General features: G+C 41.0%; 1 protein-coding gene across 1 annotated transcript in view; it reads right to left on the minus strand.

Moving 5' to 3' along the window:
* Positions 1 to 27,865, minus strand: part of LOC147269091 (protein kinase C-binding protein NELL1-like) — a 254,959-nt gene that overhangs the window by 159,891 nt on the left and 67,203 nt on the right. The window contains exons 5-10 of the mRNA XM_086179487.1: positions 21,708 to 21,804; positions 12,568 to 12,640; positions 12,112 to 12,194; positions 6,789 to 6,923; positions 4,205 to 4,307; positions 3,048 to 3,121 (exon numbers count right to left, since the gene is read on the minus strand). Of these exons, the coding sequence (XP_086035613.1) occupies positions 3,048 to 3,121; positions 4,205 to 4,307; positions 6,789 to 6,923; positions 12,112 to 12,194; positions 12,568 to 12,640; positions 21,708 to 21,804 (565 nt within the window). The remainder of the gene's footprint in view (positions 1 to 3,047; positions 3,122 to 4,204; positions 4,308 to 6,788; positions 6,924 to 12,111; positions 12,195 to 12,567; positions 12,641 to 21,707; positions 21,805 to 27,865) is intronic.

Below are 27,865 nucleotides of genomic sequence, written 5' to 3' on the forward strand. Positions count from 1 at the left end.
CAATGTGGAGATGAGGAGGAAAATGGCACAGCACGGTTATTTTTCTAGTTTCATCATCACAAGTGGAAAGAGTAACGTTCCAAAAGCAGACAGGTAAAAGGAGAGAATGAGGGCTGCTGTGCAAAGCTTATTCTTTATCGTTATGTCTCTGATGTTATTTACTTTTCACTCCTGCCATGGTGCAACTCTAAGTGCAGCGCGACTATGTCTCAGTTAAGTGAATACAGCTGTGTCATCAGTATTCTTCAATAGGGATCAGATCAAATGACTCATCTGAAAACATCTCTTTTAGTGATACATTACAAAACACGTGACTCATCTCTGCAGCAATCCAAAAAAAATGTGTTTACCTATTTGGGCTAATTGCCTTGGTTTCGCAGTGAACACGCGATCGCCCTGAGATGAATACAGGTTTCTCTCTCCGGTTGTGATTAAGACGAAGTCAGCTCCTGTCAACCTCATTTGCACAGGAAGCAGGCAGCTGTTTTCATTCATCATCCAAGCTCTAATAAACCACTTCATACTCCAGTAAGAGACACATATTTCATCTCAAGTGGAGCTGGAAACCATAAAAGATTTTTTCTGTATTATTTAAAACAGACTGGGACACAGAAACGTTGTCAATTGTAACATTTTAGCAGCTGAAACCAGATAAACGTTTTTTTTCAACAGTTAAAAAAATCACTTGATTAATGAATTCTCAAAACTTTTTTTGACATTGATCAACCTTTCATTTATGTTTCACAGAGCGGATGAGACAAACCCTAAAGGAGAAAAACTCATCTTGCAGGAGACGAATGGATTGCAGTGCCTTTACACCCAGTTATGATTATTTTTTTGTTTATTTTTGCACTGTTTTTTTTTTGCAAGTAGTGAAAGAACAAACACTGAGAGTGACTGTAGCTGCTCTAATTTTGGTTTCTTATACAGCCATGATAAAAATATATTGCTCTGATGCATTTCAGTGCATTTCTTCATCATCTAAGATTCACCTGAGCCTTTCAGTCAGTGTCTGAGATGCAACAGAAGCCGAGAGGGAAATCAACTGCCTCATAATGTTATTAGGATCATCTGCACGCTGTAGAAACCACGTTAGCTTGAAGGTACAAAATTCTATATTAAGACTCATGGGACGGTTAATTTTAAGAGGAAAAAGGCAAGAATCTGACACATCTCGTCAAAGTTTCTCACAGAAATATGTGCAATAGAACATTTGAATCCTACATTGAACTGTATGTTATGTGTAAATAATCATGTTGGCAGAAACCAATACCAACAGAAAAGTTCCTCTGTGTACCATTGTAGGACCCGTTTCCATGGTGGTGAGTTAAAACAGACGTCTCAATGTCTCCTCTTATTAATGCCTGTCCGATAAGGGCGAGACTCAAAGTGATGGATGTGCCAACCTCCGAGTTGGTAGAACGCCTGTTGAACTTTTCACGAGGATATTCGCTCATCATGGCAGCGTTTGGGGTGTATCAGCTGTGTATCAGCTCTTAGCCTGGATAGGTCTCTTCACTGTTAATTTAGCTGATACTCATCAGATGTTAAACAATGTTTCATAGTTTATTTTTTTTAATGTATCTTAATAGCTGCAGTTGTTTTTGCTCAGCTACTGTAATCGTGTCTTCCTGGCGAGCTAAATAAATAACTCTGTCAACACAAGGTTGGACCTATGGAACATGCACACCATGACGGCCGATTGAAGCATCAACGTATCTGAGTAAACTGATTCCCGGACACTTAAATTCATGTAGGTGCATCAGTCCACCGTCACAAACATGTTAGTCACATTTACAATTTTTTAGGCCAATTTTAGTCCAATTAAAAATAAATCAACTTGTTCTAATATCATGGAAGCTAACTGACAGATATCAGCTGGCAATATCAACCTCCTGAGCTTCAGTTCATTTAGTTTATGTGGGCGATGAGGTTGTTTGCCACTTTTTCTGCATTCTGACAGCAGAGCAAGGGCAGACTTTCTGGGGAGTGACTGTGTTGCCTGATTGTTGTTGTTTTGTGAACAGGCTTTTCTGAGAAGTGGGACATTTTCTAAAAGGAAATTTTCCTCTTCCAGGCTGCCCAGTCTCTCTGATGTCCTGAGTTACTGATGAGCTCTAGAAGGAAAATGATGGCTGTCAAAAAAACTTTAAAACTTGGGATATGTCAAATGGTAAAGCTATATGGGTCATAATTAGGCTCATATTATGCTTAAATATCAGCAGCAGCATGCAACTAAAATATGGACACTTATTTCTCTGTCTTTCTCTCCGATGCCCCTGGCTCTATTCGAATACATCCAGACACATTCTTCCATACATTCAGTGTTGCCTCTCCCACCCCTGCCCTCTCCTCAGAGAGGGTGAGAGGAGGCCAAGACGGTTTACCAAAGGATTCAAGGTCACTGACCCAATCGTTACTCACCAGAGGCATTCGTCAAAATGCAGAAATTCAAGCTCACACAAGTACAGACGTGCACACACATGCACACCCTGATATATATCGGAGGTTATGACATGAACAGGAGTAAAACATTTTGGAGGCCCTCTAAAAATACTTTGACAACAAATTGGCCACTTAAGAGACGACACAAGCAGGGGGAAAAGATGGCTGTGATTACTTGACACAATTGCTTCTTACACACAATATAATGATAGTCTGAGATCTCTGGGGACTAATAATGAGTCCAGGAATCTGCTGCTTTGTAAGCATACAATGCTAATTTTCTCCTTAAAAATAGTGTCTTTAAAGATAAATGGCTTCTCGGTGAAGAAAGCTCACCTCTTTTCCACTGGGAACTGGAGTAATGACTTTAATTACAATCCATGCAGTGATGAAGTTGTAATTCAAATCAGCTCTTTGTGTTCATAAGTTATTCAAATCACCTGGCCATCTCGCCATTAGACAGAAGAAGAGGAGAGATTAAACAGATTGTGGGAGGAGCAGGAAACTAATAAGAGGGCTAAGTGAATAACACATACATCACGTTACACAGTAAAGGCTAAACACTAGAAGAGAACAGTACTAAAGAACAGAGGGCGTGTTACCTTGCATTCCCTGCAGCTCCGGGATAAAAAGCGCTGCCCTTCAGAAAAGGACTGGCCCATGTAAGTACATTTTGCTGTGGGCAGAAAAATAGAAGATTACTGCTTTAGTAAACACTCTGTTAAGGTAAGTACATTTACTATAACACACCAGAAATAGAATAAATCCTCAGCTAGTATCAGCTTTTTGGGGTACTTTTAACAAAAGTGACAAATGCCTGTGAAAAAAAACAGAAAAAAGTTTCCAGCCTGAAGTTACATAGTGCATACTGCATAGTTAATTTGGTTGGAAACAAAGTAGTTCTTGGCAAGTGTACATAAGCAGAGAGGAGACGTAACAGCACATTAAGAATACAACAGAGGGGACCCATCTGTATATTCTTCTGACAATAAAGCAGAAATAGAAAATGAGGCATATCATATGAAGTCCTGCTTTTATGCTCTCCAGGGTGCAGGACCACAGAGCTCTCTAACGACTCTGGAGCAAAGCTCCCTTGTATGAGCGTGCCAGAGTTGTGATGTTCACATGGGAGGAGGGGGAGGAGGAAGAAGAAAGAGCATGTAGAGGGATTGAGCGAGGCAGAGGACAGCTGGAATTATTCAGATGGTCTATACATGAGGGATTATGGGAGTTGGAGTGTTGAGACACGGTTGTCTGTGGGTTCTGAGCTGTTACCAGACCCCTGTGTGCTTCAGACTAGAAATAGTGTGTCCAAGGAAATCAGTGGTCTAGTTTTTGTAGTTTAATTTTGAACACAGGACATCACAGACATCAGGCCTTTGATGTAGCTACATGACATAAACCGAGCACACACACACACACACACACACGCACACGCACACGCACACGCACACACACGCACACAATTTAGGGGTATTTATATTAACTTAAGTGGCCAACCAACACAATACTGTCTAAATTTAGTCCCAAAGACACACAAAAGATGACGAGAAAAATATGTTTACAGGTGTTTACTATCATTACTGTGGGACACTGGTAAAACATGTAGCATGAAACAGGCCTGAAATAAAACACCACCTGTATACTGTAGGCCTAAATGTTTCTGTCATACCCAGTGTTCCACTAAGTAAACTTGTCAGGCCCACACACAAATGAGAACCGCTGCCAACACTTGATTGCTGGGTGTATTTTCACTTACGTCTGCATTTCTTACAGCAGCTCCCATCTATGTGTACAGGCAACGAGTCCTCCGAGCAGTTTGCAGGAGGACAGAAAATCCGACGACACTCCACCACACCGTTCTGTGAGAAAATTGTGTGTTTCAACAGAAAACAAATGCATGCTTTGTCACATCTATGTGCAACAACAAAAGCAAATAATATTCAAAATCCTTGTTTTCTGAATGGAGTTTACATCAGTGAGTTTGACATGGTTTAATGAACATTTCTGGCAAATTTCAACAATAAATTTGGACTGCAATATATGCAAATGCAACCTTATTATTGTCGAAAAGGCTGCTGGCCTCTTCCACTGCACACTGGTGGTCCCGGATTATGTGACAAAGCTATGATCAAAATAAGCTATTTTAGACATAGAATTTGTAAAAGCTTCCCCTCAATAAGGCAGTAAAAACAACAGGTCTCTTTTATGGGTCAAATTTGTTCTTATTCTCTAAAAGAAAGAGTTGTAGCTGGTGAGATTTTCTTTCAAAACTGAGAATATATGGGCCTGCCTAACAAATCACAAATCAGGCTTTGCTCCCCGTCTGTAAAGCTGAATGGAGGGATTCAAAACATCCTGTGGTGTCAGAACACTTCATGAATGAAGCACATTGATTGCTGAAAAAAATCACATCAAATCAGTCCAATTCAGCAAATGGGATCAAAGTCAAGTTATCATTACGCTGAGAGCCCAAAAATGTTTGAATAAAACCCAGCCAAGGCGCACACCATTCACTTGTAGCACGACTAAAAGAACTCATATCGCCAACATCCTCCAGTGCACATTTGCACATCTTCTCTTACCTCTACATGTGAGATATAGCTCACATGTGGTGTACTTCAAAGTTCCATCTATAGCACAGCCCCACAACCCATACGGTCTTCATCTCTTGTTGAATCTGAAACTGAAAGCTATCATATTTACAAATTTGCTGCAGAAATGCAGTGGCTTGCTGATAGCAGGTAGTTACTGAAGCCCGAAGGACTGCCTTCAGTGTGGCGGCTGGTATCTGTCTCTGCAAGCGCCTCTTCATTTCATGAGCCATTGAAAATGGTTCCCTGGGGACACCGCGGATATCAGTTAATGGTATGTCCACAGGAGGAAATCAGAGCAACTAAACTTCACCTTGCAGTGCAATGATATAGCAAGTCTAATTCCCCAGTGCTCCAGATGACCTGATTCAACACATTTGAATGTCTGGCTACCATGTATGAGTGCAGGCAGGGGGGCTTATTAGGCTGCGGGCAGGAGGCAGGGTGATGACGGTCTGATGGGATCGTAAAATGAGAATGCTAAGTTTTGAGAGCGGTGCAAATAGGGCCTGTAAGACTCTCCACTAAAAACCTAGAGGGAGAGAGCCAGAGCCTTCAGCTATCAGGCTCCCTTCCCGTTGAACCGTCTCCCAGTTTCAGTCCAGGATGCAGACACCCTCTCTACCTTTAAGAGCAGACTTAAGACCTTCATTTTTGATCAGGCTTATAGTTGGGGCTGCTTAGGCTGGCCCTTAGATATGCTGCTATAGGCTTAGGCTGCTGGGGGATCTCCCATGGTGCACTGGGCTTCTCTCTCCTCCTCTCTGTCCTCCTGTATGTGTCATATATAAATCAAACTCATACGTTTTACTAACTAGTCTTCTTCTCTGGAGCCTTGGGCCCCCCCCCCCCACATCCCATAGCCTGGGTGCTGCTGGAGGAGGCTGCAGACCTGAAGAGGCTCAAGCTGCCACCTGTAGCTCCACCTGCTCACGTCCCCGTCTGTTCATCACTCTCTTTCCTTTCTCTCTCTCTCTTTATCTCTGTCCCTCTCTTTCCTTCTGCATATCTGTCTTCCTCCATTATCTGTCTTTGTCTCTGCCCCGCTCTCCTGCTCTCTTTCCCCCCAACCGGTCAAAGCAGGAGACCGTCCCCACTGATCCTGGATCTGCTTGATGTTCCTGCCTGTTGAAAGGAAGGTTGTCGTCGCCGCTGTTGCAGGATGTGCTTGCTGATGGAGAATTGTTGGGTGTAAATTCATTGAAGGAGCGTGGGACTAGACCTGCTCTACCAGTAAAGAGTCATGAGATAACTTTTGTTGTGATTTGGCACCATACAAATAAAACTGACTTGACTTGATCCTGCTATGCTGCTACATAGCATCTGCGATGCTGAAGGTGACATCATTTAGCCAAAGATGTTGTCACTTTGTTATAACAAACTGTCCCTCTGTTCCTAATGTCTTTCTCTGCAAAACTCCTGTTATTGTCATTGTTTTTAATAAATGGGAAAAGTCTGTGTGGTAAGAAAGTGTGACCTTCCTACTATGTGTGTGAATACGCTACTCAGAGTGAACATACAGTATGGCATCGATGAAAAGCTAAAACAGGCTTGTATGTGTGTCTGTTTTTCCTACACCTTTAATAAAAATATTTTTTACACATTTCCTAAAACACTAACTGTGTGATGTATTGGAAAAACATCCGCTTGTATAATATTAAGAGATGATTAAAATAAAAAGGTTTGGCTGTGGGGTGGCTCAAAGATGTTGCCTCATTCTTGGTTTATGGGACTGAAGGTGGCACTCACCTTACATGCACAGTTCCTGCAGTTCTCCGGCTCCACCCACAGCTCCTTGTCCCTGTAGACTTGACCGTTGGCACTGCAGGTCTTCTCACAGTGACAGCCCTCCAGCTGGGTCAGCCTGGACTCGGCATAGTTCAGCTGGGGATCACCACAGGATCGCCAGAGTCAAAATATAAATCCAAAGTCTGGCAGCACAAGCAGGTTAGCACCCCACCTCCCCAACCCCCATCCTCTCTGGTCCCCTGGCATGGCCCTGTCAGTTCTCACACAGAGCTGCTCTTCTGGAAGTGACTCATTAGAGGAGTAATGAGTGCTCATCATTCAGCTTACGCTCCAGACCATAGGCTGTAATCTACAAAGACATGACTGACAGGCCTGACAGCCTAACCCTTCTTTTATTCCAACAAAGCCTTCTTCTTCTGCTTTGGCCCTACACTCTTTATGGTGATGCTCCTGTAACACACCAAAGTGATTCCTCCTCCCATGGTTGTGTGAATGACTGCTGTTTTTGAGTAGTATCACGGTATAGAGAGAGAGACGCAAGAACATGGGTTCTATAAATGCCAACCTCCGCCATAATAAATACTTTTATAACAACTGTGAAGGAGGAGTGGGCAGAGGCGCTGTTCAGAGCAGGCGTGGTCGTGTTGAACTGAGGGGTCAGTGGTAGTGTCCTCACTCTCCCACCCAGGTGAAAACATGTCCTTGAGCAACATACCAAACTACTAATTGCTCCTAATGAGTAGGACGGCAGCTTGTCAGCCTCCACTATCAGTGTTTGAATGGGGAATCTGTATACCATTCATAAGACAACACAAATACTTTGTTACTGTATTTAACTACAGCTTTAAGGTAACTGTACTCTACTTCTATTTTTAGTTTTTAATTGTACCCCCAACATTCATCCATCCATCCATTTTCTACACAGCTTCTCCTTAACTGTCTCAGGGCCATCAGGAGCAATGAGGGGTTCAGTATCTTGCTCAAGGATACTTCGACATGGTCACTGGGGAAGTGACGATTGAGCCAGCAACCCTTCGGTTGCTAGCTGGCCACTCTACCTCTGAGCCACGCCACCCCCTTTTGTACATATTTTCTTTCTACAGATGTATATACTTTCTATCATTTATGTTTATTTTTATGTTTCTTCTGTGAATTCCATGAGTGACACCAACGGCCGGAGTCGTATTCCCTGTATGTTGTGAACATACTTGGCCAATTAAACGGATTCTGATTCTGATTCTGCTCCCAACATTCAGACAAATCTCTCTGTACTTGGTCCTTATTCAGACTATCAGCATCTGATTTTTGCCAATCTGATTAAAACCACATTAGGAGCTTGTTTGAATTTGTCTTCCTATCAGATCTCTACAGATGAGTCTCAGAATGAGAACCTGAATGAGCAATGAACTTACATTTGTTTTAAGTTTAAATTAAAGTGTTGGTGGATTACAGACGATTTGCTCAGATAAATACTATGACACTGTGTCATGGACGAGAGAGTTTGTAGACAGCTGTTGGACAGTTTTGCTTTTGCTAGTAGTTAAGCTTTGAGCTAAATCTATGTGGCTGGCTCTTCCTGCAGTCTGGATTCACAAAGAAGTGATGCAACATCTCAGAGCTCAAAGCATTTAATTGTTAGTACTTGAAAGGCAAAATGCACTTTTGGGACATCACTTTAAACTTTGTGTCTTGTGGGTAGGTTGACGCTGTCTAGGCACAAAAGAAATCTGATCTCAACATTGGTGAATATACGAGGAGCGAAAACGGTAAGATTTGAGAAACATCCTGCCTGCAGGCTGAACGAGGCCTTACGTTGTCAGAACGGGCTTTTAATTCAAATGCATCTTAGCAGAGTTAACAATCCTTTTTATTATATATTATCGAGCACCTTGTAGTGATCCATGGTTCTGCTCTGACACGATCTGCATGTGTGTATAAATCATCCAGCCAAAGGAACTAATTTCTCCATTTTATAACCCCTAACCTGCCGCATCCATACAGACAGTAAATCCTACCAAGCAGCCTGCTTCCCTGTGGTTCTGCTAGCTGGGCACAGAAAGAGCTAGTAAAACTGACATTCAAAGACATACTACAAGTATGTTTTAGATGCTGAATTGTTCCCTTTTACTTGAGCAGAGTGAAGATGGATCCACACTTTAGATTTACCAGCATCTTTAATATACATTTATACTTTTATTGATGTAATAACACTTAACTATTTCACAACACTCTGGTCACTTCTACAGATTTAAGTAAATTAACTGCCAGTCCTAAATGACCATTAAGATGATTTTATTTTTAAAAAAAGGCTTTACAGACCAAGAACAGCTTCAATATTGATTATATTGATATTCTTACAGACAGAGAGACAGAGAGACAGAGAGAGGGGGGGAGGGGGGGGGCTCACAACAAATGATCGAGGCTTCTGTGTCAAAAAACAAAGATTCTTGATGTCACTGAGGTGTTTTGCTTCATTTAAAGGAGTCCCTGATGGCTCCTGAAGAGCTGTGCAAGCTGTGAGCGGGGGAGACGCGTCCTGTCAAAGCCCTAAACAAAATGTTTGAAACACCATTTCAAAGGCTAGTCGGCTGCCTCCGGGCACCACTGAGGAATACCTTCACTGTAACGTAAGCATCAAATGGCTCCGTGAGATCGCACAATGGAGTCAGGGGCTAATAGACATGAATCTATACAGATAATACATGAAGCACAGAGATGGACCAATAAAACCACACCTCCAGCTCCTTCTGTTAACAGCTTGTCTGTAGGATATGTCAAACATTTATGAACATGGAATTCTGGGGACCAATCAGTTTTGAGCCAGCAGACATTTAGTTGGATTGTGTTCGTAATCCAGATCTGGGAAAGTTGCCACTGAGTAATTATTATCTGCCTGCAGTAACAATGAAACAAACCATGTGAGAGACTGCTACTTGAGAATTTGATGGTCATTTAGAAAGAGAATTGTTGTCACGAAGCTTTCAAGAGGACAGTGTAATTGTAATCAGAATCAGATTTATTCCCAGGTACAGATTTTCACAATACGAGGAATTTCTTTTGGTATAATTGATGCAGACTTTGTTTTAATAAATGCAAACACCACAAGCAGAAATGACAGAACAAGTACTGAAGTGAGCGCTTTAAAAACCTCATATAAGTCAGAAATCTAACCGGGTGGGATCATCTATAACACAGAAATAACGAAATATTGCTGCGCAGCTCATGCAGCAATGTGCAGAGATAGGGTTCCCATATATGAGTTTACATTAATATACTTTAATGTGTACTACAGGCAAAATGCAGGCAAGTGAGGAACCAACAATGTTGTAAGCTTAAGTCTTTAAAGGATCATGCCAAATTTTTGAGAAATAGGCTTGTTGTCCATCCCCACCAGAGCCACTTCTTTCATTACTTTCTCCTCCTTGCACACTGTATAACACAACCACTGGCCTCCACAGCAGCATCGATAGGCTTGAACCCTATTGATTTTCTTGTTTTGAGTAATTGAAACTCAGGTCAGCTGCCCCCCATCCCTGCCTCCTTGTTTCAGTTGCCTAAGGAGAATTGGACTTTCACAAAAATAAACCTAAAAAATAATTGTAAAAACACTGCAGCGGTACAACAAAACAATAGAGACTTAATCGACTGGCAAAAATCTCTGTAGGACATCAAGTGGCAGAGAGAATATTAACTGAGAATGCCATTAAGACCTTTGCTGCAATAAAAACTGACACTGTACTGTTTGCTAGTTTTGCTCTCTAGTTGTTTTGCAGTCACTGAAAATCCTATTGATGATTTAATGTGTTTTTATTTTATGGCAGTGGTGTTTAGGATTAGGAGATGAAATTTTCATTGTTTGGAAAAATCACTGAGTCATCCTTGCTTGTTGCCGGGTTATCAGAGTCAAAGTCTAGTTTGGGGCTTTATTTGTACATTGATCAGCAAAAAATCCACACACAATAAAAATCCACAGGCCAGAGATGCTGACCCAATTCAATGTGTGGCAACGCCAGTCTGTGGGGGTCACTCTCTAGTCACACACCCTGTACATATGACTTGAATCTTGACACCAAAACATCCTCAAAAGACTTGAGACGTGACTCCGTTTTGGGCTTTGGAACTCTTGAACAATTGTTTTTTGGCGCACTAATATCTGACAACATCACTCTCATCCACTCACACAAGAATGTGGATGGGACCGACATTTTTTCCCAGCTGAATTTCTGTCTTCTCACTGTCATTTCTCATCTGAGACCCATACGTTTTAGTAAAATTTTACAACTACATCCACAACCCTACATGTTTCAGATTTCCCTGCAAGGATTTTAGATGCAAATGTGCCTCTCCCCCCTCCTTTGTGAGGTCACGTGAACATTTACCTATGTGTTTCTAGGCTAGCACTGCTAACAATAATGCTAGGTCTGTCAAACATGGCACTGGAAGCCTTGGAGCAGATGGTTTCGACAGTTGGGACTCCGTCAGTGAATAAAGTACGACAGATGAAGACTGTGCCTGCTAGACCCATGGGTGCAGGGTGAGTTTGTTTCAACCATTTATCCATATTTGAGCAAGTCAAGCAACAAATTGAATGCTAAAGGTTCTTTTCCAACCCAGAAGGAACTGAACCTGGCTAGTACTTGGTGTGTAGTTCAGCCATGTGGCGTTAATCCAATCGGAGGAAGAGTAGCAGCAAGTCTTCAAATGATGAGGATGGGAAAAACATGAAGGAGTGCTTTGTTTTTAATGGAGGATTTTGAGAGAAACTACAGATTTTTTTTCACATAACCTTGATGTAATGTGCCCCCCCACCAGTTTGGGAATCATGGCATTAGACTGTTTATTTATGTGTACATCCTAGTCGTCTTTATGTGCTGTTGCTGGTATCACGTGCCTCAAATGGTGGTGTGGCTTACTGTGATTGTTTTTTATTGAAATCCGTGCGCCCATCCTGCGAGCAAGTACATGCAAATGTCAAGCTGATCCACAGTGTGATAAGTTACTGTCATCTCACCTCATCTAGCGCTCCTCATTGCACCCTCAGGACCAGGCTATTATTCACCCTGCACTGAATCCATCTATTCTCCAGCATATAAAGGCAAAGAGCCATTTAGGAGATGGAGATGACTGCATCCTCCTTGCTGTGACTCATGTGAGCAATGAGGCCAGGTAGCAATAGACTGAGGTGTGTATATGTGACGGAAGAAGCGTTGAAACAGCGGGAGGGCAATGTTTCTCATTTCAGTTATATTCTTATTTCATCTGGAGGTCATTCGAGACCAGTATATTCTGGATTTCTTTGTGGGATGTCTCGCATTGTTTTTACCTTCAAGGTCATCTTGGCGAGCAGCTCCTGCAGGTCCATAATGCCTTGCACCAGGTTCAAGAAATCGCTGCAGGTGGGACAGGCTCAACGGAGGGAAAGTAAGCAAAAACAGAGAGGGAGAGAAGTAGAGAAATGTTTAGATTGAATATGAATTAATGCAGAAAAGGAGAGACAGAAATCCTTGTATTTATTTGGACACAACTCATGGCAACTGCAGCAAAACAAAAGCAGAGACTCATGCGTAGGGTTACTGTTCGTCTCGGGCTTGTAGTTATTAGCGTAAGAGATGAGGTGTGATTACACGCCTTATTGATCAGTGAGAGTGGAACAGCGGTGGCCTCCTGTTTTAACCTGGAAATTAACACTACAGGAGGAGAAGAAGAGGAAACTAACTGGAAGGGGATTGCGAGAGTGTTTTTCTTTCTTTTCTCTGGGTCAGAACATTATGACACTTACTGCGGTTGAGGTTGGGACACTGAGTGATGTAGCCGTTAGGAGCAAAAATCAACTTCACATCCTGGATAATACCCTGGGGAGACAAAGGGAGCGGAGCGAGGAGGAGAGACAGAGAGTGTTTTAGGATATTGACCTACAAGGTCATCAACTTCTCATCACGTTTTCTACCTGGCAGCTACAGAAGCCTGTTGCAGATTTTTTTTGGGCTAAAGCCATATTTGAGATAAAAAAAACAACAACAACAATCTACAACTTTTATGGTTTGGCACTGGTGTGAACGAGAGTGAGTGAGTTGATTCAACTGAACGCGCCCGCTGATCACACCGCAGCGCAACCATGAATGAGCGCCAAACCAGACGTGTTCCTGTTTGTTTTCACCTCAGTCATAGTGATTATGGATTAATGAGCTACTGCTGATGAATACGAAATGTGTTTTGCCAGATGATGCACTTGTGGCTTTGAAAAATGACATCTTTAAACAGTTATGCCAGTGTTTGTGATTTGTGGCCATGTGGCACCAGTAGCTTAGCTAAATATATGTTGCTGACTCCTTCTGCATTCTGAAATCACAAAGAAGTGATGAAGACCCCATAGTGAGCTTAGGACACCTATTATATTTTTTTGAGAGAATCTGAAAAGCAAAAAAACAATTTTTGGATGAAGTATCACTTTAAAAGGGTGTTGAAGGTACAGACACAGAAATCATGCTTGGGTTGAACAGAAACAGGAACTTACAGATGATTACTGGCTGCAGAGGCTGATTAAAGAGGGCGGTGATTCTACAATAAGAGTTGGGTTTTTTTTGCTTTTTTTTAAGTAAAAAGCAATGCATGATAGGATGCATAGAGGGACATTAAAACTGAGAATACAGACGGCAGTGCAGTGTTTTGACAGTGGCCTTCACAGTAAATCGAATAGCAGAGTGATAAATTGAGTAACTGAGCTGCATACTGAGAGGAGAATTTCTCAGGTTGGACCACCACCTGACTCCAAATCTACATCCCTCCTCACACCGTGCCAGTGCCTGACCTGCTAAGCAAGCGGCAGTTTGCAGTGCACATACACTTGTTAAGATCGTGACAAGTGTTTTTTTAACCTGTTCATCTAAAAATTGTATCCCCATTAAGTGGTCGGTAAATCTTACAGCATGTATAAATGTGTTTCATAAAGGAAATGAAAACTAATGTGAAAATTTGCATCTTTAACCAAAACTTGGTTTTGGAACAGCTTCCAAAATATTTGTGATGTTACAAATCCTGCCGGTACGCCCGCATCTTACACCAGACTTTCACTGAGGACATGACAATAATTTACCCCTTTTCCCCTGAAGGTGAAAACTGCCTTTTTGTGTCAAACTAAAACATTCTGTACATCATTCGACACTCACTTAACCGTGGGGGAAAAAGAATAACTCGTTTTTGACTGAAGGGGGACTTTAAATGACTTTAATATTAAACTGGAAATGTGCTAACCGTCACACAGCAACTGTGATAACCTCCCTCTGCAAACAGCAACTCTAATCATACCCTGCAGAGAAAAAAAAACTTCAAACTCTTTAAATATAATATAAATGTATTTTCCCATTACATATAATTTTACTATTTGCTTATTTTCCAGATGGCAGTTACAGCTGAGATTGGTTTAAAATTTCTTCAGTAAAGGAAATAACCTACACTGCAAATGCTATAAAATAATATATTACTATGCATTATGTTTCTAGCATTTTTTAAATAAAGTTGTGCTTTATAAGTCTTCAGCGGTCTGTTTGTCAATCACTCTGAGTGACAGGACATGTCCAGAGCTCCTAAATAAATGCATTTGTGATGGCCACAAGAACAATTTTGTAAAAAATGGCAAGCTAAACTTGTAAAACACACAAACAAACTGAGGGGTGTAATTTTGCCATCCCTCCAAAATTGGCTGGTGAAAACATGCTGCAGGGACATTGTAATTTGCACTGCTGGCATCGACTCATCTCTGCTTTATGTGTATGTGAAATCCATTTACAGTGCATTTGGCTGGGTGGATGCGGGCAACACCTGCCTCTATTTCACAGAGAGGGAGACTCGAGATGAACAGGCTTGTAGCACAGATTGTCAACACACACACACACACACACACACACACACACACACACACACACACACACACACACACAGAGTGGCTGGTGCAGAAGAGATTGTCAGTGTCACTCAAAATGAAAATGAAGGTGTAGATCACAGTCGACTGTCTCAGCAGTGTAATATACAGCCCTGACCACACATCACTGCCAATAATCAGTTAGGAATTCAAACTGAAGTCATAAAATCTCTCTGTCTTACACGTACGCACGTGCACGCATACACACACACACAAACGTGCAGACACATGCATGCATACAATCCAAAACCACAACTCACTGCCACTTACAATCCAATCCATCAGCTCTGTCTTGAATTTGACTCATATGAAGGTTATTCATGAAGGGGGTCAGGGGTATTATAGGTATTACAATGTGTGTGACACAATTGTGTGTGTATGTGAGAACATTAACATTAGCTTTGCATCGGTGCAGAGACAATTTGATCAACTGAACTGAGTGCGACTAAAAATTCACACTTTTCAGGTTTTTCTCTTAATCACATAGGTCAACATTATCTGTATCAAAAACAAGTTCATATGACATTTACATTCGAAAAAGCATTAAACATCGCCAACATATATGAATTAGGGCTGCAACTGACTATTTATAATAGTCGACAAGTCACCGACTATTGAAACGATTAATCGACTAATCGGATAATTAATTTGTTCTTAAATTTAACATTAAGTTGATTTAATTATGTGTCAAATGATAATAAACACAATAAAGATGGGTACAACGAGAAATACATCTTTTATTGAACATACTGCGGATTCGTACAAAAATTAAATAAAAATGTCCTATCTAAAACCAATTAGGCACAGTGTTCGGTCAATAGAGACATCAATCCATAAATAAAGAAACCTCTGTCCATTTGTTTAGGGACAGGCAAATAAATAAATCAAAATCAAGTAAACTTTTTGTAGCGAAAATACGCTGATAAAATGTACAATGAATGTCATAAAAACCGTACTGGCTTGAACGTTACTTGAATCTCCCCGAGGCGAGTCAGACTCCGTTTCGTTCAACTGCCCGACGGGCTTCTTCAAATGTTCCTGCATCACCGAGGTCCTGCCATGAAACCAAGGTCTGCATTGAAAACTTTGAAAGTAGTCTTTTTATTCGCGGTATCCAGGCTAAAATGTTCCCAAACTTTAGAAGTTTTGGTACGCGTACCTGATGTTGACGCCGCCATTTCTGTATGTTACCGCTCAGCGAAGAGACGCTATTGCGCATGCGCGAGTGTCGGCAGCTATTATAATAAAGTGAGATGCCTCACTCTGTTGGAAAAACGCGTCTGGCGACAATAGTCGACGATGGAATTAATTGTCGACTATTTCTATTGTCGATTTTTGTCGACAACGTCGACTAATCGTTGCAGCCCTAATATGAATATACACACGAACATATTTGTGTGTGAATACATACATGCATGTACATATATACACACACATATACATATATATGTATATACATACATATGAACATATGCATACATACACAAATATACACAGTATCTGCTGATAGCAATGATGTGCCAATACTATCATGAACCCCAAAATTCAACCCTCTCCAATGCAATTACACAACTCCTTTCAGGACTATCTTTGGTTGATGCTGACAGTCTTGTATGTCCTTACAGCTCTGAACACAGACATTGTTCACTTAAAAAAACTCTTGATCAAAACTGAAGGTTAGGAAATGTAATAATTCTTCATTTCAAAGTCAAACTGAAATTCAGAGACAACCTAATTAAATTGTCCCCTGCTACTACTTAGCAAAAGCATTGTATTCTTGGCCGGTCTTGTTTGGGATTAAGAATGGATTTAGGATGGACTTTGTGTGTTATATGTAGATGTGCAACAAGGTAAGATTGGGATATTATTAGCAACATAAACAAAGGTGAGGCTGGCAACAGGAGGACTCAGGAATGCTTAAGCAGAAGCCAACAGTACATCAGGGAAGCAAAAAAGAACAAAGGAAAGTGAAATAAACCCACAGAGCTGATCAGGGAGTGAGAGCAGGTGAGGAGAGACAGAGCTGATCGGCTTCAGTAAAACAGGAGGCACACAGAGCACAACAGACAAGACAAATACACCACGCTTTAGGTTGGCCAACTGGGGACAAAAGCCATGTCCTGAAATGATAAGTGTTCATTTTTTGGGTCAGTCAACAATAACAACACTAACATCTCCTTTCAAGCTTTTACCCATGACATTGCCATCAAATGTTCAAAGTACCACAAACAACTCATGATAAATATTTTACCCAAGAGGTAGAATTGAAAAGCCTTGATTTTTTGTTTTAAAGAGCTGTCAGTAAGCTGTACATATGATGAGCACACATTTCCTGAAAGGTGGTGGATTTAGTTGCGCAGACCAAACTGGATAATTCAGATGATGAAATTTTTGGACACCTGTGCCTGTTGAAAACCAACCCCTCCAAATGGACTGCTGGCTGCTTAAGGCAATATTTCACTCAAAAAGTCCCTTTGACCTTTTAAGAACTCACAAATATGTTTCCCCTCCTGTGTCACTTTGTGACTCCAGAATACAGTAAGAGCCAGCTCTGTATATTTAGTGAGAAGCTAAGGGTGAGTAACCATCAATGACAGTAAAATTGTTCAAAAATGTCAATTTAAAAAAAAAAAAAACACTCCGTCCGGTATAATCGACCTCTTTATTCAGGCTTAAATGTGGATTATACTGTTTGTCATTAGCCTCCATTAGCTTGTAGCTGAAAATATGTGGCTGAATCTTTCTGTATTGTGGAATCTTAAAGAAGTGAGACAAGAGGGAAAAGCATCTTCATGAGGTCAATACACCAATTTGCCAGTACCTGACAGACTATTTACTTTTTCAGTGTGAGTGTGTGAGAGAGGGGTGTGATGTGTGTGTGTATATATGCAGGTCAGGCATTGGTCTGTCCCAAAAATCATTCACTGTTATCTCAGATCTTCCCCCTCCACCCTCGTCTGCTGTCGTTACAGTCATAATCCCCAGTTAGCTTGTTTATTACAGCAATAATAGGCCAGGTAGGTGTGGGCAGCTCTTTGCCTTCAGGCAGCATTGACTGAGGTTTATTATCCTGGATAAAGACTTAATCTTGCAACCCTTTTTTTTTTTTATTTGATCACGAACATGACCTTCCCTTGCGTTGTCAAGGTCTAAAGATTTAACATGCACCTGCTGCTCGTCCCCTCTGACTAAACCAGCAACAACGACTAAATGAAAGCGGGAAAGGTTGAGAGGGGAAAGACAGATAGCCGGATGACCAGGGAGAAGAGAAAAGATGAATAATATCTTCAAAGAACAGATCTATTCATTTCATCATGCTCCTCAGTAGAACAGACAGGCATGACAATACACAATATTTTGATAGTAATCATTTAGCTGTATTTCCATGTGGAATTTCAACTTATTCTCATGAAAGATTCATTGGATTTCTTCAGAAAGTTACTTGTGCATATTCCCATGAATTTTCAACTACAGAGGACAACATTTGTGATGCTCAGTGTAAGTTGCTTCAAGAAGCCAACATTTTGCAAACGGTACACTTCAGTATGTTAAAACCAAAATAAAAGAGTAACAACAGCTCAAAATGTCCCAACCTCCAAACAATCGGGTTGTGCTGCCGGAAACAAGGCTACAAAAATGTCCGCGCTGTATAGCAGAAAAAAATTAAACACCCGAAAATGTTCTCAAGTCTCACTAAATATAACTGGTTTTATTGCCTGAAACATGGCTGCAAATTTCCCGATGTCTCGCTCCTTTTCCTTCCTGCCTTACCTTTATGTGGGTTGTTGCACGAATTATACTGCTTTACTTTCCATAGGAATAAGTCCATATTTATCATGCGAACAGCCTGGTATTCTACCCTGAAATGGATTTTGAAAAAACTCCAAATCTTACCCCATATGCTGTCAATAGTGGTTCCGATAGCATTCAACTGGGTAATTCCATTTGGATTTCTAACTCTGGTGTTTGGCCATGTTCTTAACAAAAGCTACTGAAACTAAAAGACATGCCACAGTACAGCTGTGGAAGTTAGCCTTTCTCTACTGTATAGGGCTGAACACTTGTCATCTCAGAGTATGGAGGAGAAAATGTTGAATGAAAGGAATATAAATGACTGTGTATAAAAGAGACTGGGTGAGAGATCTGTGCCCTGAATCTTTCACATCTACTCTCGGCTTTTCCTTCATAACACCACCTTATGTAACATCTTCAAGCTTTCCATCATTGTCCGTGGTAGATTCATTACCATCTTTCCATGCATTAAACACTGAATATTTCTCAAAAGCAGGTTCCAAATGTGCCCGCGGTATCCCTTAGGAGTCAGCATCCCTGGCACAATGGATTCTAGATAAAGATAATTTATTACAGTTGCTCCTTCAAATGGAGAGTCTCTTGGGAGGAGGCGGCGCAAGACAGGGGAACATTTGCAGCCTTTGCCAGAGCTGTGCACATTTTATTTAAAGGCCCAGTTAGCTTGTTTTATCATTATCCCACTCCTGAGTGCTGGATAGGATAGATTAGAGCTTCGGCTATCTCCATTTGCAGTGTTACTTCTATGGCTCCTGGCGGTTTTCTCCTTTGCTTTGTCTCCTGCTTCTTTATTCCTTTCTCTCAATTTCCCACCAAGCTCTTCACCATTCTCTGGCTTTGACATGAGAAGATTTATGTAGGCTCTGTTTATCCCCCGTCTTTAGCAGGTGAAACAGCTCCGTGACACTGAGTCTTAGCTTGACAACGCTGCCTTCGCAATTTCAGGAAAAAAATGCATTACAGCCCAAGCCCATAACACTGGCCCCCGTACCACCCGCTTCACATCATTCCTCATGTGTTCCTCTCTCTACCCCCTCCGATTTCAGCTTTTTTTAATACCTTGATATTACATCTGCCTATCATCCAGACAACCTTCACTCATAGGCTGGCAGCATGCGATCCCACCACGGCAAGTCCTGGAGTTTCCACTGCAAAAACAAAAGGCCTCATAACCTCTGGTATATGAAAAAACATAGATCAGCCCCTCTCACCTCAGGGAAACAGAGTCCAGTGCCTATGCACAAACAATTCTCAGCCCTTTCACCAAATATTCATTTGTTCTGAACATTCAGACCAAACAATACTTGTTTTTTCTTTGTGAACAGTGATGACATCTCATCCACCTCAGCCTCCTCACCATCTTACAGTGTGATAATCCTGACTTGTGTGGCCTGAGGCGTTGCATCACCCACATGTGAATGAAATGAATAAAACTTGTGATAAATTCCCTCTAGAGAACGGAAAATCATGTACTCCTGCCAGGGGGTTACCAGCTGTTGTGTTTGTTTTCAAGGACAAATAAGTTTAGCAATAAGTGAACAAGCCGACTACAAACCGATATATATTTCGCACTAAAAATGAATAATAAACTAAAAAAAAAAAGCCTTGTTGAAACATGTGTTTTAATTACTACAACTTACATCATCTTAAAAAAAATGTGCAAGGAGCTCTGAGCAGTTTCTTGTAAAGATAACTAAAAAAAAATGTAATAAGTAAATAAAATAAAAGAGCTCCACTCTAGTGCCATTTGGCTGATTCAATAATCAGTCGAGGGCTGATCCCCATAAAATATAAATCTAGGAATACAAGATTGGATTTCAGTTGTTCTAGTCTCAGACACGGAATTTCATAATTTACTTCACTTTTTCTTTTTTCTTTTTTTTTGAGATCATGTCAGCCCAGGTTAGAATGTAGTTGTAGCGACAGTTCTACTGGACATGTGACTTCTGTTATGCAACACCCTCCGTCAATGACGCAACGGTTGGCAACAGCGTGAGTCAGTTGAAAAGACAGAACCAAGGTTCCAAAAATCTTCAAACTTGCACCAATTTGGTGTGAAAAGGGAACTAAACGAGTCTCAGTCTGATTTTTTTTTTTTTTAAGGAGAACTCAACTCAGAAACATAATGTTTCAATTATTTCCCTGTGTGCCCAAATTAAGCAAACTAACTAAAATGTATTAACGTGCTTTAGAAATCCCACGATCCACTCGGCGCTGCTGATCAGATAAGCCCCCCCACCCCCGGGCACATTTTACAAATTGGAGCCAAAACTAAGCAGCGTCCAACTATACAGAAGGTCACAAGTCGGGTTACTCCAGTAGTCCAGATGCATAACTCATCAGGTTGAGCTTGTCCCTGCCAGACTGTGACTGTGGAATGACACGCCGTCTGAGCAACAGGTACATGATGCAAGGCGTTACAAGTGCACCTGTCAGCCAACATGCCAACTCAAACCAGCACAAACCAGAAGGAGAAATCTCATTCTCAACGTCACTTCACACAAGTCTTTCCTTCTCCATCTGTCTCTTTGCTGACAATCATTTCCAACACATGGAGGAGAGACAGACCCTGAGCACAGAGCAGGCTGCTGGTGGGGAATTGGATGATGGAAATGCATCATTCAAGACCGAAGCTTCCCTCCTGAAGAAGAAGGAGTTCCTTGAAGTCTTGATGCTACAGAGGGTGAAGGAAGAGGAGAAAGGACTGGTGTGCAGCTGCTGCGGTATCAAAGCCGAGGAGAAATAATTAACAGCACGGCGGGTCTGGACGCTAATCAATATGTTACATAGACAAAAATCAAAGGCCCATTCATTACATGGTGGGTGGGCAGGAGAGGTAGGGTCACCAAGAGCTCTGGCACATCGTACTCCAACGTGTCCCCTGCATGCTGTGAGCACATGCAGGAGCCTGAGAAAATGAGCAGTGATTGAAAATCAACAACATTGTTATGGTCTTGAGGATTGAAAGCACATGCGGAGCTTTAGGAGGCTCCTCTGTAAGCTCCCCTCCTCTTGTTCTATCTTCCACTTGGCTCACTTCTTCCTCCCAGCCTAGTGCAAATCTACCCAATTATGCTATGCATATCTGAATGTGAAACATGATAAACTGTGTGTGTGTGTGTGTGTGTGTGTGTGTGTGTGTGTGTGTCTGTGTGTGTGTGTGTGTGTGTGTGTGTGTGTCTCTGTCTTACCTTGAACAGGCCATGCTTGTGGCTGTGCTGGCCCAGCCACACTCCACTGCCTGGGGTGATCTCCATCTGAGGAGGGTCTATAACCCGTTCATAAATCCTGCAATCCCCCCCACCAAAAAGAAGAGAGAATGTTTGGTCATGATAAGGAAACAGACACAAACACATTTCTTTTGTTTGTCCTGGTCTGGTCGTGACAACTGATCCAATACAGCTGAACACCAGACAGACTGCCTGTCCACTCCCTCCCTCTGCCTTCATGGGAAGTAGAGGCTCCTCAAGCATGACAGTCAGTTTGGCCTCATGGTTCTCTAACGTCGAATCGATGTCTGGACCCCAGAAGTGCATTGGCAAAACAACAAGATTTCTGACATGGATACAAACAGGCTTTGGCATGATCAAGCCAGACATTCTCAGCATCACTGTTTATTCCTGAGCTGAACAATACTGGGGAGCTCCAGAGAGCCTCTGGGAGTGTATCAGAGATCAGTTGTCAAGCTTGTCCCATTACGGGTGACCCCACATAGTCCCAGATTTAACAAATGGGTCAGAGGAGCCTGATTCTATTGCCAATCTCGCAGTTGAAGCTTTGCAGTGGTGTGTGTGTGTGTGTGTGTGTGTGTGTGTGTGTGTGTGTGTGTGTGTGTGAGACAACAGGCGGCTGCTCTGATCGCTGCTAGTTATTGTTCCCCTAAATAAACCTTGTGAGTCTACCATTGTGTCTCTGCCTCATCCACAAAACATTACATTGGTAATGTTTCTTTTCCCGAAAGATAGCAGCCTATGTATGGTTTTCGTCAGCAGCGCGATGAAGCTCAGGATGTAAACAAACATGGCACGCATGTACTTAGGCAGGTCCAACTGAGAGGTAGTACATGCCTAATTTGAATTATGATTAACTTACAATTTGTTATTTTTCTACTGTTGGCTCTTTCTCTGGTGTGGGTAAATGAAAGCCAATATTGAACATTAGGATATGGCTCAATGATACAAAATAATATTGTCATAATATTGAGCAGTCCTGAAAGTGAAGACGACATTTATAAGTACGTAAAACGAAACCCCTTTTTATCAGTAGTGGGGGTTGCCGTAACAGAGTTGAGGAAAGACGGTGAGATTTGTCAGGTAGAAAGGTCAGCAGACGTCTGATATACGACCCTACACCATCACCGCCACAGTCACATTAATTCTCTAAGCTCAAGAATGTACTTAAAACCCCATCAGACAGTATTCTTTTGTTATTAGCAATTTGTGCAAAGATCAGATAGCTGCAACAACACAGACACACAAGGCTGACTTCGTCTCACCAACTCTCCATAGAATAGCACAAGTGGGAGAAGAGGGCTTTAGTGACACAATTTTCTCTCAGAAGCTTTGGGACAAATCATGAATTAATACAGCTTTTATTTGGCTTTAAAATTTATATGCATACTGGTTTATCATGTATGTCAGAGCATTTATCCTGAACATAAAGTTGTGTTCAATACAAACATACGCATACTAAGTGGAGCTTAATGGTTCACTAGAAAAATAAAGAGACCCATGGGAGCATCAAGAACTTGATCCAGATCACCTTCAAAAGTGAATCATTTGTTCCTTGTAATATTACCTTCCGATCCACCAAATTTAATCAAAATCTATAATATTTTTTCAGATACACATACACATATATATACATATATGTATATATACACATACATATGTATACATATACACATATGTATATATACATATATGTATATATACATATACATATGTATATATACATATATGTATATATACATATACATATGTATACATACATATATGTATATATACATATACATATGTATACATATATGTATATATACATATACATATGTATACATATATGTATATATACATATACATATGTATACATATACACATACATATGTATACATATACACATACATATGTATACATATACACATATGTATATATATGTATATATACATATACATATGTATACATATACACATATGTATATATATGTATATATACATATACATATGTATACATATACACATATGTATATATGTATATATACATATACATATGTATACATATACACATATGTATGTATATATATATATATACACACACATATACATACATACACACACATATACATACATATACACACATATACATACATATACACACATATATATACATATATATATATATATATATATTTCAAAACAACTGTTTCAATAAAGGAAAAAAGGCTGCACGGTGGTGCAGTGGTCAGCACTGTCCCCTCACAGCAAGAAGTTTTCCAGGTTCCAGCCCCGGCTCCATCACAGGATCTTTCTGTGTGAGTCTCCATGTTCTCCCTGTTCCTGTGTGGGTTCTCTCTGGTACTCCAGCTTCCTCCCACAGTCCAAAGACATCAAGAGGGGACGAGGCTGATTGATACTCTAAATTGACCGTAGGTGTGACTGTGAGTGTGAATGGTTGTCTGTCTCTATGTGTTGGCCCTGTGATGGACTGGTGACCTGTCCAGGGTGACCCCGCCTCTCACCCAAAGGCTGCTGGGATAGGCTACGCCCCCCGACCCTTAACAGGATTAGCGGAAGAAAATGGATGGATGGACACCAACAGACAAGCAGATAGAGACCCTTCTTTCCTCTCTGGTGCATCACAGAGGCCCACATCCCCATGGGACAGCTGACTTCTTGTTAGCTTAGCTGCAACATACATTTTATTATTGAACTCATTTCCACCCACATCTAGCAACAAAACCTGGGAGATTGTTCTTTGTCTGTAGGAGTGAAGCAAAGAGGTTTTCAGGAATGGATGTGACAACTACACACTGAGGGCTGCATCTGACCCACACATATCAATCCTGCCATGGACTGTATGTGATTTTCCTGTATGGAGCAGAATGAAAATTTATACAAGCCAGTTCTGAGTACTCCTTCTCCTATTTATTTGCATGCAATTTCAAACAGTGTACTTTATCTCTACATCTAAGGGAGGTGTTTTCAAACGTCAAATCAGCCTTCAACAGCTTCATGTTCAAGTTGTCAGGGGGGAACGTTTCACATGCATGATGATGAGTAGATGCTCCAGTGCCTCAACTCAGTTTATGTTGTCATTGTCCCTGCTGTACAAAATGCAGAACTCATGTCATTCAACTCTCTTTTGTCCACACCCTCCCTTCCCCATCCCCTCTTCTCAGCAGCCGAATGGCCCCGATGCCAATTACAATAGCAGTGTGCTCAGGAGCATATTTGCTTGGCACTGCAGGGCTGCACCCATCTACAGTGCATAGTATGATTAAAAGTGTGCTTCTATCACCATGCTGCAGGATTCAATGGTGATAGCTGCAGTTTATAACCCAGAGAATAGAGGAGCATGCAAATAGCTGGTTGTTGACAGGAACTCTCAGCCCTGCTTGGAGAGACATTTATGTATATCTTGGGTTGCCATGTGCAAATAATTACAATTAATTGAAAGTCTTTACTGGTGGGATGGTATTGAACCGTAGCTCTTTATATCTGCAGTTTTTGAGATGCGTCTTCATGCACTGAAATGGGGTGAATGGAAAGTAAAGGAAATATTTTTGTTATCCTTTGAATGCAGGATTATTGGCCAATTCCCTTTGAATCTCCTGCACACTGAAGCAGGAATGCTAATCAATAAAAAACTAGGGTGGATTGCAGTGAATCCAAAGAGGAAGCACATCACTTCATCCTGAACCAGTGAATTAGGGCAGCAGCGTTCCACTTTTAGACCGCGTCTCTTAACCTTTATCACTATGTGGACATGAGTGAGTGAAAGAGAGACACACACATCTCTGTATGTGTGCAGGCATGGCCATCATTCCTCAACTGAGGAGGCTGGAAAAGAAAGGCTCTGCTTGTGAGAAGGCGGCATCATGGCTAGGTAGAACTGAAGCACCATATGGTGGAGACTATAAATCCACAGCTTACACATATTTTGCTCACAGTCCACTTCAGTAAGCTGCCAGGCTGCCTCATTTCTACAGATTTACCGAGTGAATTGCATAAACTAAATATAATCTTAGGCAGTCACACATTTCAGCTATACTGGCTGGTTTCCCAAGTTTGTCTTTAAGCCACTGATAACAGCAAATAAAAAGACCAAATAAACACTTACTGCAGCCACAAAAGCTGTGTCCATCTAACTTCTGGATTACACGTCAGAAAATTCCACAACTGACAGGCTTCATTTTCAGAAGTGAGAAGTATTTAGGTCTTTGGCAGCCTTTGTGTCTGTCCTTCTAAAGAACAATCTCAATCACAGCATCTATTATTTTCTCTGCCAATATCTGTTGGCCACGCTAAACTTCAGACCACTTCCAATTTTACACTTGTTGGGCTTGAGACGTTTTTCCTGTCATGTTTGTGTTTTTCCTCCACCAGAAAAATGGAGAAAAGTTCCAGAAGTCAAAGCCTCTTTTGAATTGCTGGCCTCACTTTGGGGGGAAAAAAAATCTTTAAAAAATTCAGTTCATCTTTCCCCAAAAACACCATGTGAACCACTCCACATCACCGGGGGACGGAGGGGAGATCGTTATCGTCCAGATTCCCTCATCATCTCCAAATTAAACATTCACTGATATTATCGCAATGGTTCAGCTAAACAGTGGTTTAGAAGTAGAACCTCCAGTATTGAGATCAAGCAAGGTTTTGTTCCTAAATTCCCTGTTATCATAATGTGCCAATTACATCTGTAATCAACAGTTCTCACAGCCCTGCTGCTTTTATTCTCAAAAACATTAGAGATAATAGATATCCAACAAATGTTTTGCAATATTATTCATGCATGATCCACCAATGTCTTGCAACAGCAGCTACCACAACACAGCTCTATATATATATATATATATATATATATATATATATATATATACTGTATATATATATACAGAGAGAGAGAGAGAGAGAGAGATAGTTACATGCATACATATATGTGTGTATCTATCTATTTCTATCTATCTATCTCTATCTATCAAGCGAGCAAGAGAGATAGTTACATGCATACATACAGGTATATGTATGTGTATCTATTGCTCTATCTATATTTCTATCTATCTCTATCTATCAAGAGAGCGAGAGCAAGAGCGAGAGAGAGAGATAGTTACATGCATACATATATGTATGTGTATCTAGCTATTTCTATCTATCTATCTCTATCTATCAAGAGAGCGAGAGAGATAGTTACATGCATACATATATGTATGTATATCTATCTCTATCTATATTTCTATCTATCTCTATGTATCGAGAGAGCGAGAGCAAGACCAAGAGAGAGAGAGAGCGAGAGCGAGAGCGAGAGCGAGAGCGAGACAGCAAGAGCATTTCCAAAACAGTTTGCTTGTGTTAAGGCAAAAAACAGAAAACACTGAACACTGTTTGGATGAAACAAGAAGCCAACACTTGCCTCTGCAGTTGCACTGTATGAGTTTCAGCGTTTTTGGATTGGATTTCTTCTTAAAACCTTCAGTTTTGACAGCTCCTGGCTAACAATTATGGGGATATATCAATAGGATATAATAGGACATAGGATTATATCGATTACAGGCCATTACTTAGGTATAAATTCTATGGATGAGAGCAGCCTGATAACAGATACATTTATTTATCTATTTATTACGCAGTTTGTACTGCGCAGTTTTTGGTTGTGGTAAATTCATATTTTGGATCTGCAGATACTTCAAATAAAAGTATAAAGTCAAAACAAAATAACTGTAATGTCCTTTGTTTGGCTTTGTGGGGTTGTTGTTTGGAGAGCAGAGGCTGTGAATCCCACTGGGATGCTCCACGTGATGTCTGATTGTAAACATGAACCCGACTGAACTTGGGCTCCAGTTAGTACCCAAAGATGTCCAACACAGAGATTCATCATTAAACCAAGGTGGATTACTCCTCTGTGGATACAAATATGGACTGACATAAGTGGAAGATATTCAGGCGCAGTGAAGAGTTTGTAATTTGAACTTTGTTATTCGAGAGTGGACAAAATAATAAAATACGGTACTGACTGAGACGAGGGCGGTGTTCAACAACTTATTTCAATGTTTTAGGAGTCATTCAGAACATTACAAACCAAAATGTTTCAACATAGACCCAAAAAAGGAACCTAAACGCTAATGGACGCACCCTTTTCCC

This window comes from Aulostomus chinensis, chromosome 2 (genome assembly GCF_037954235.1).
Source record: "Aulostomus chinensis isolate RoL2024-O1b breed Wild chromosome 2, RoL_Achi_v1.0, whole genome shotgun sequence".
NCBI classification, from domain to species: Eukaryota; Metazoa; Chordata; class Actinopteri; order Syngnathiformes; family Aulostomidae; genus Aulostomus; species Aulostomus chinensis.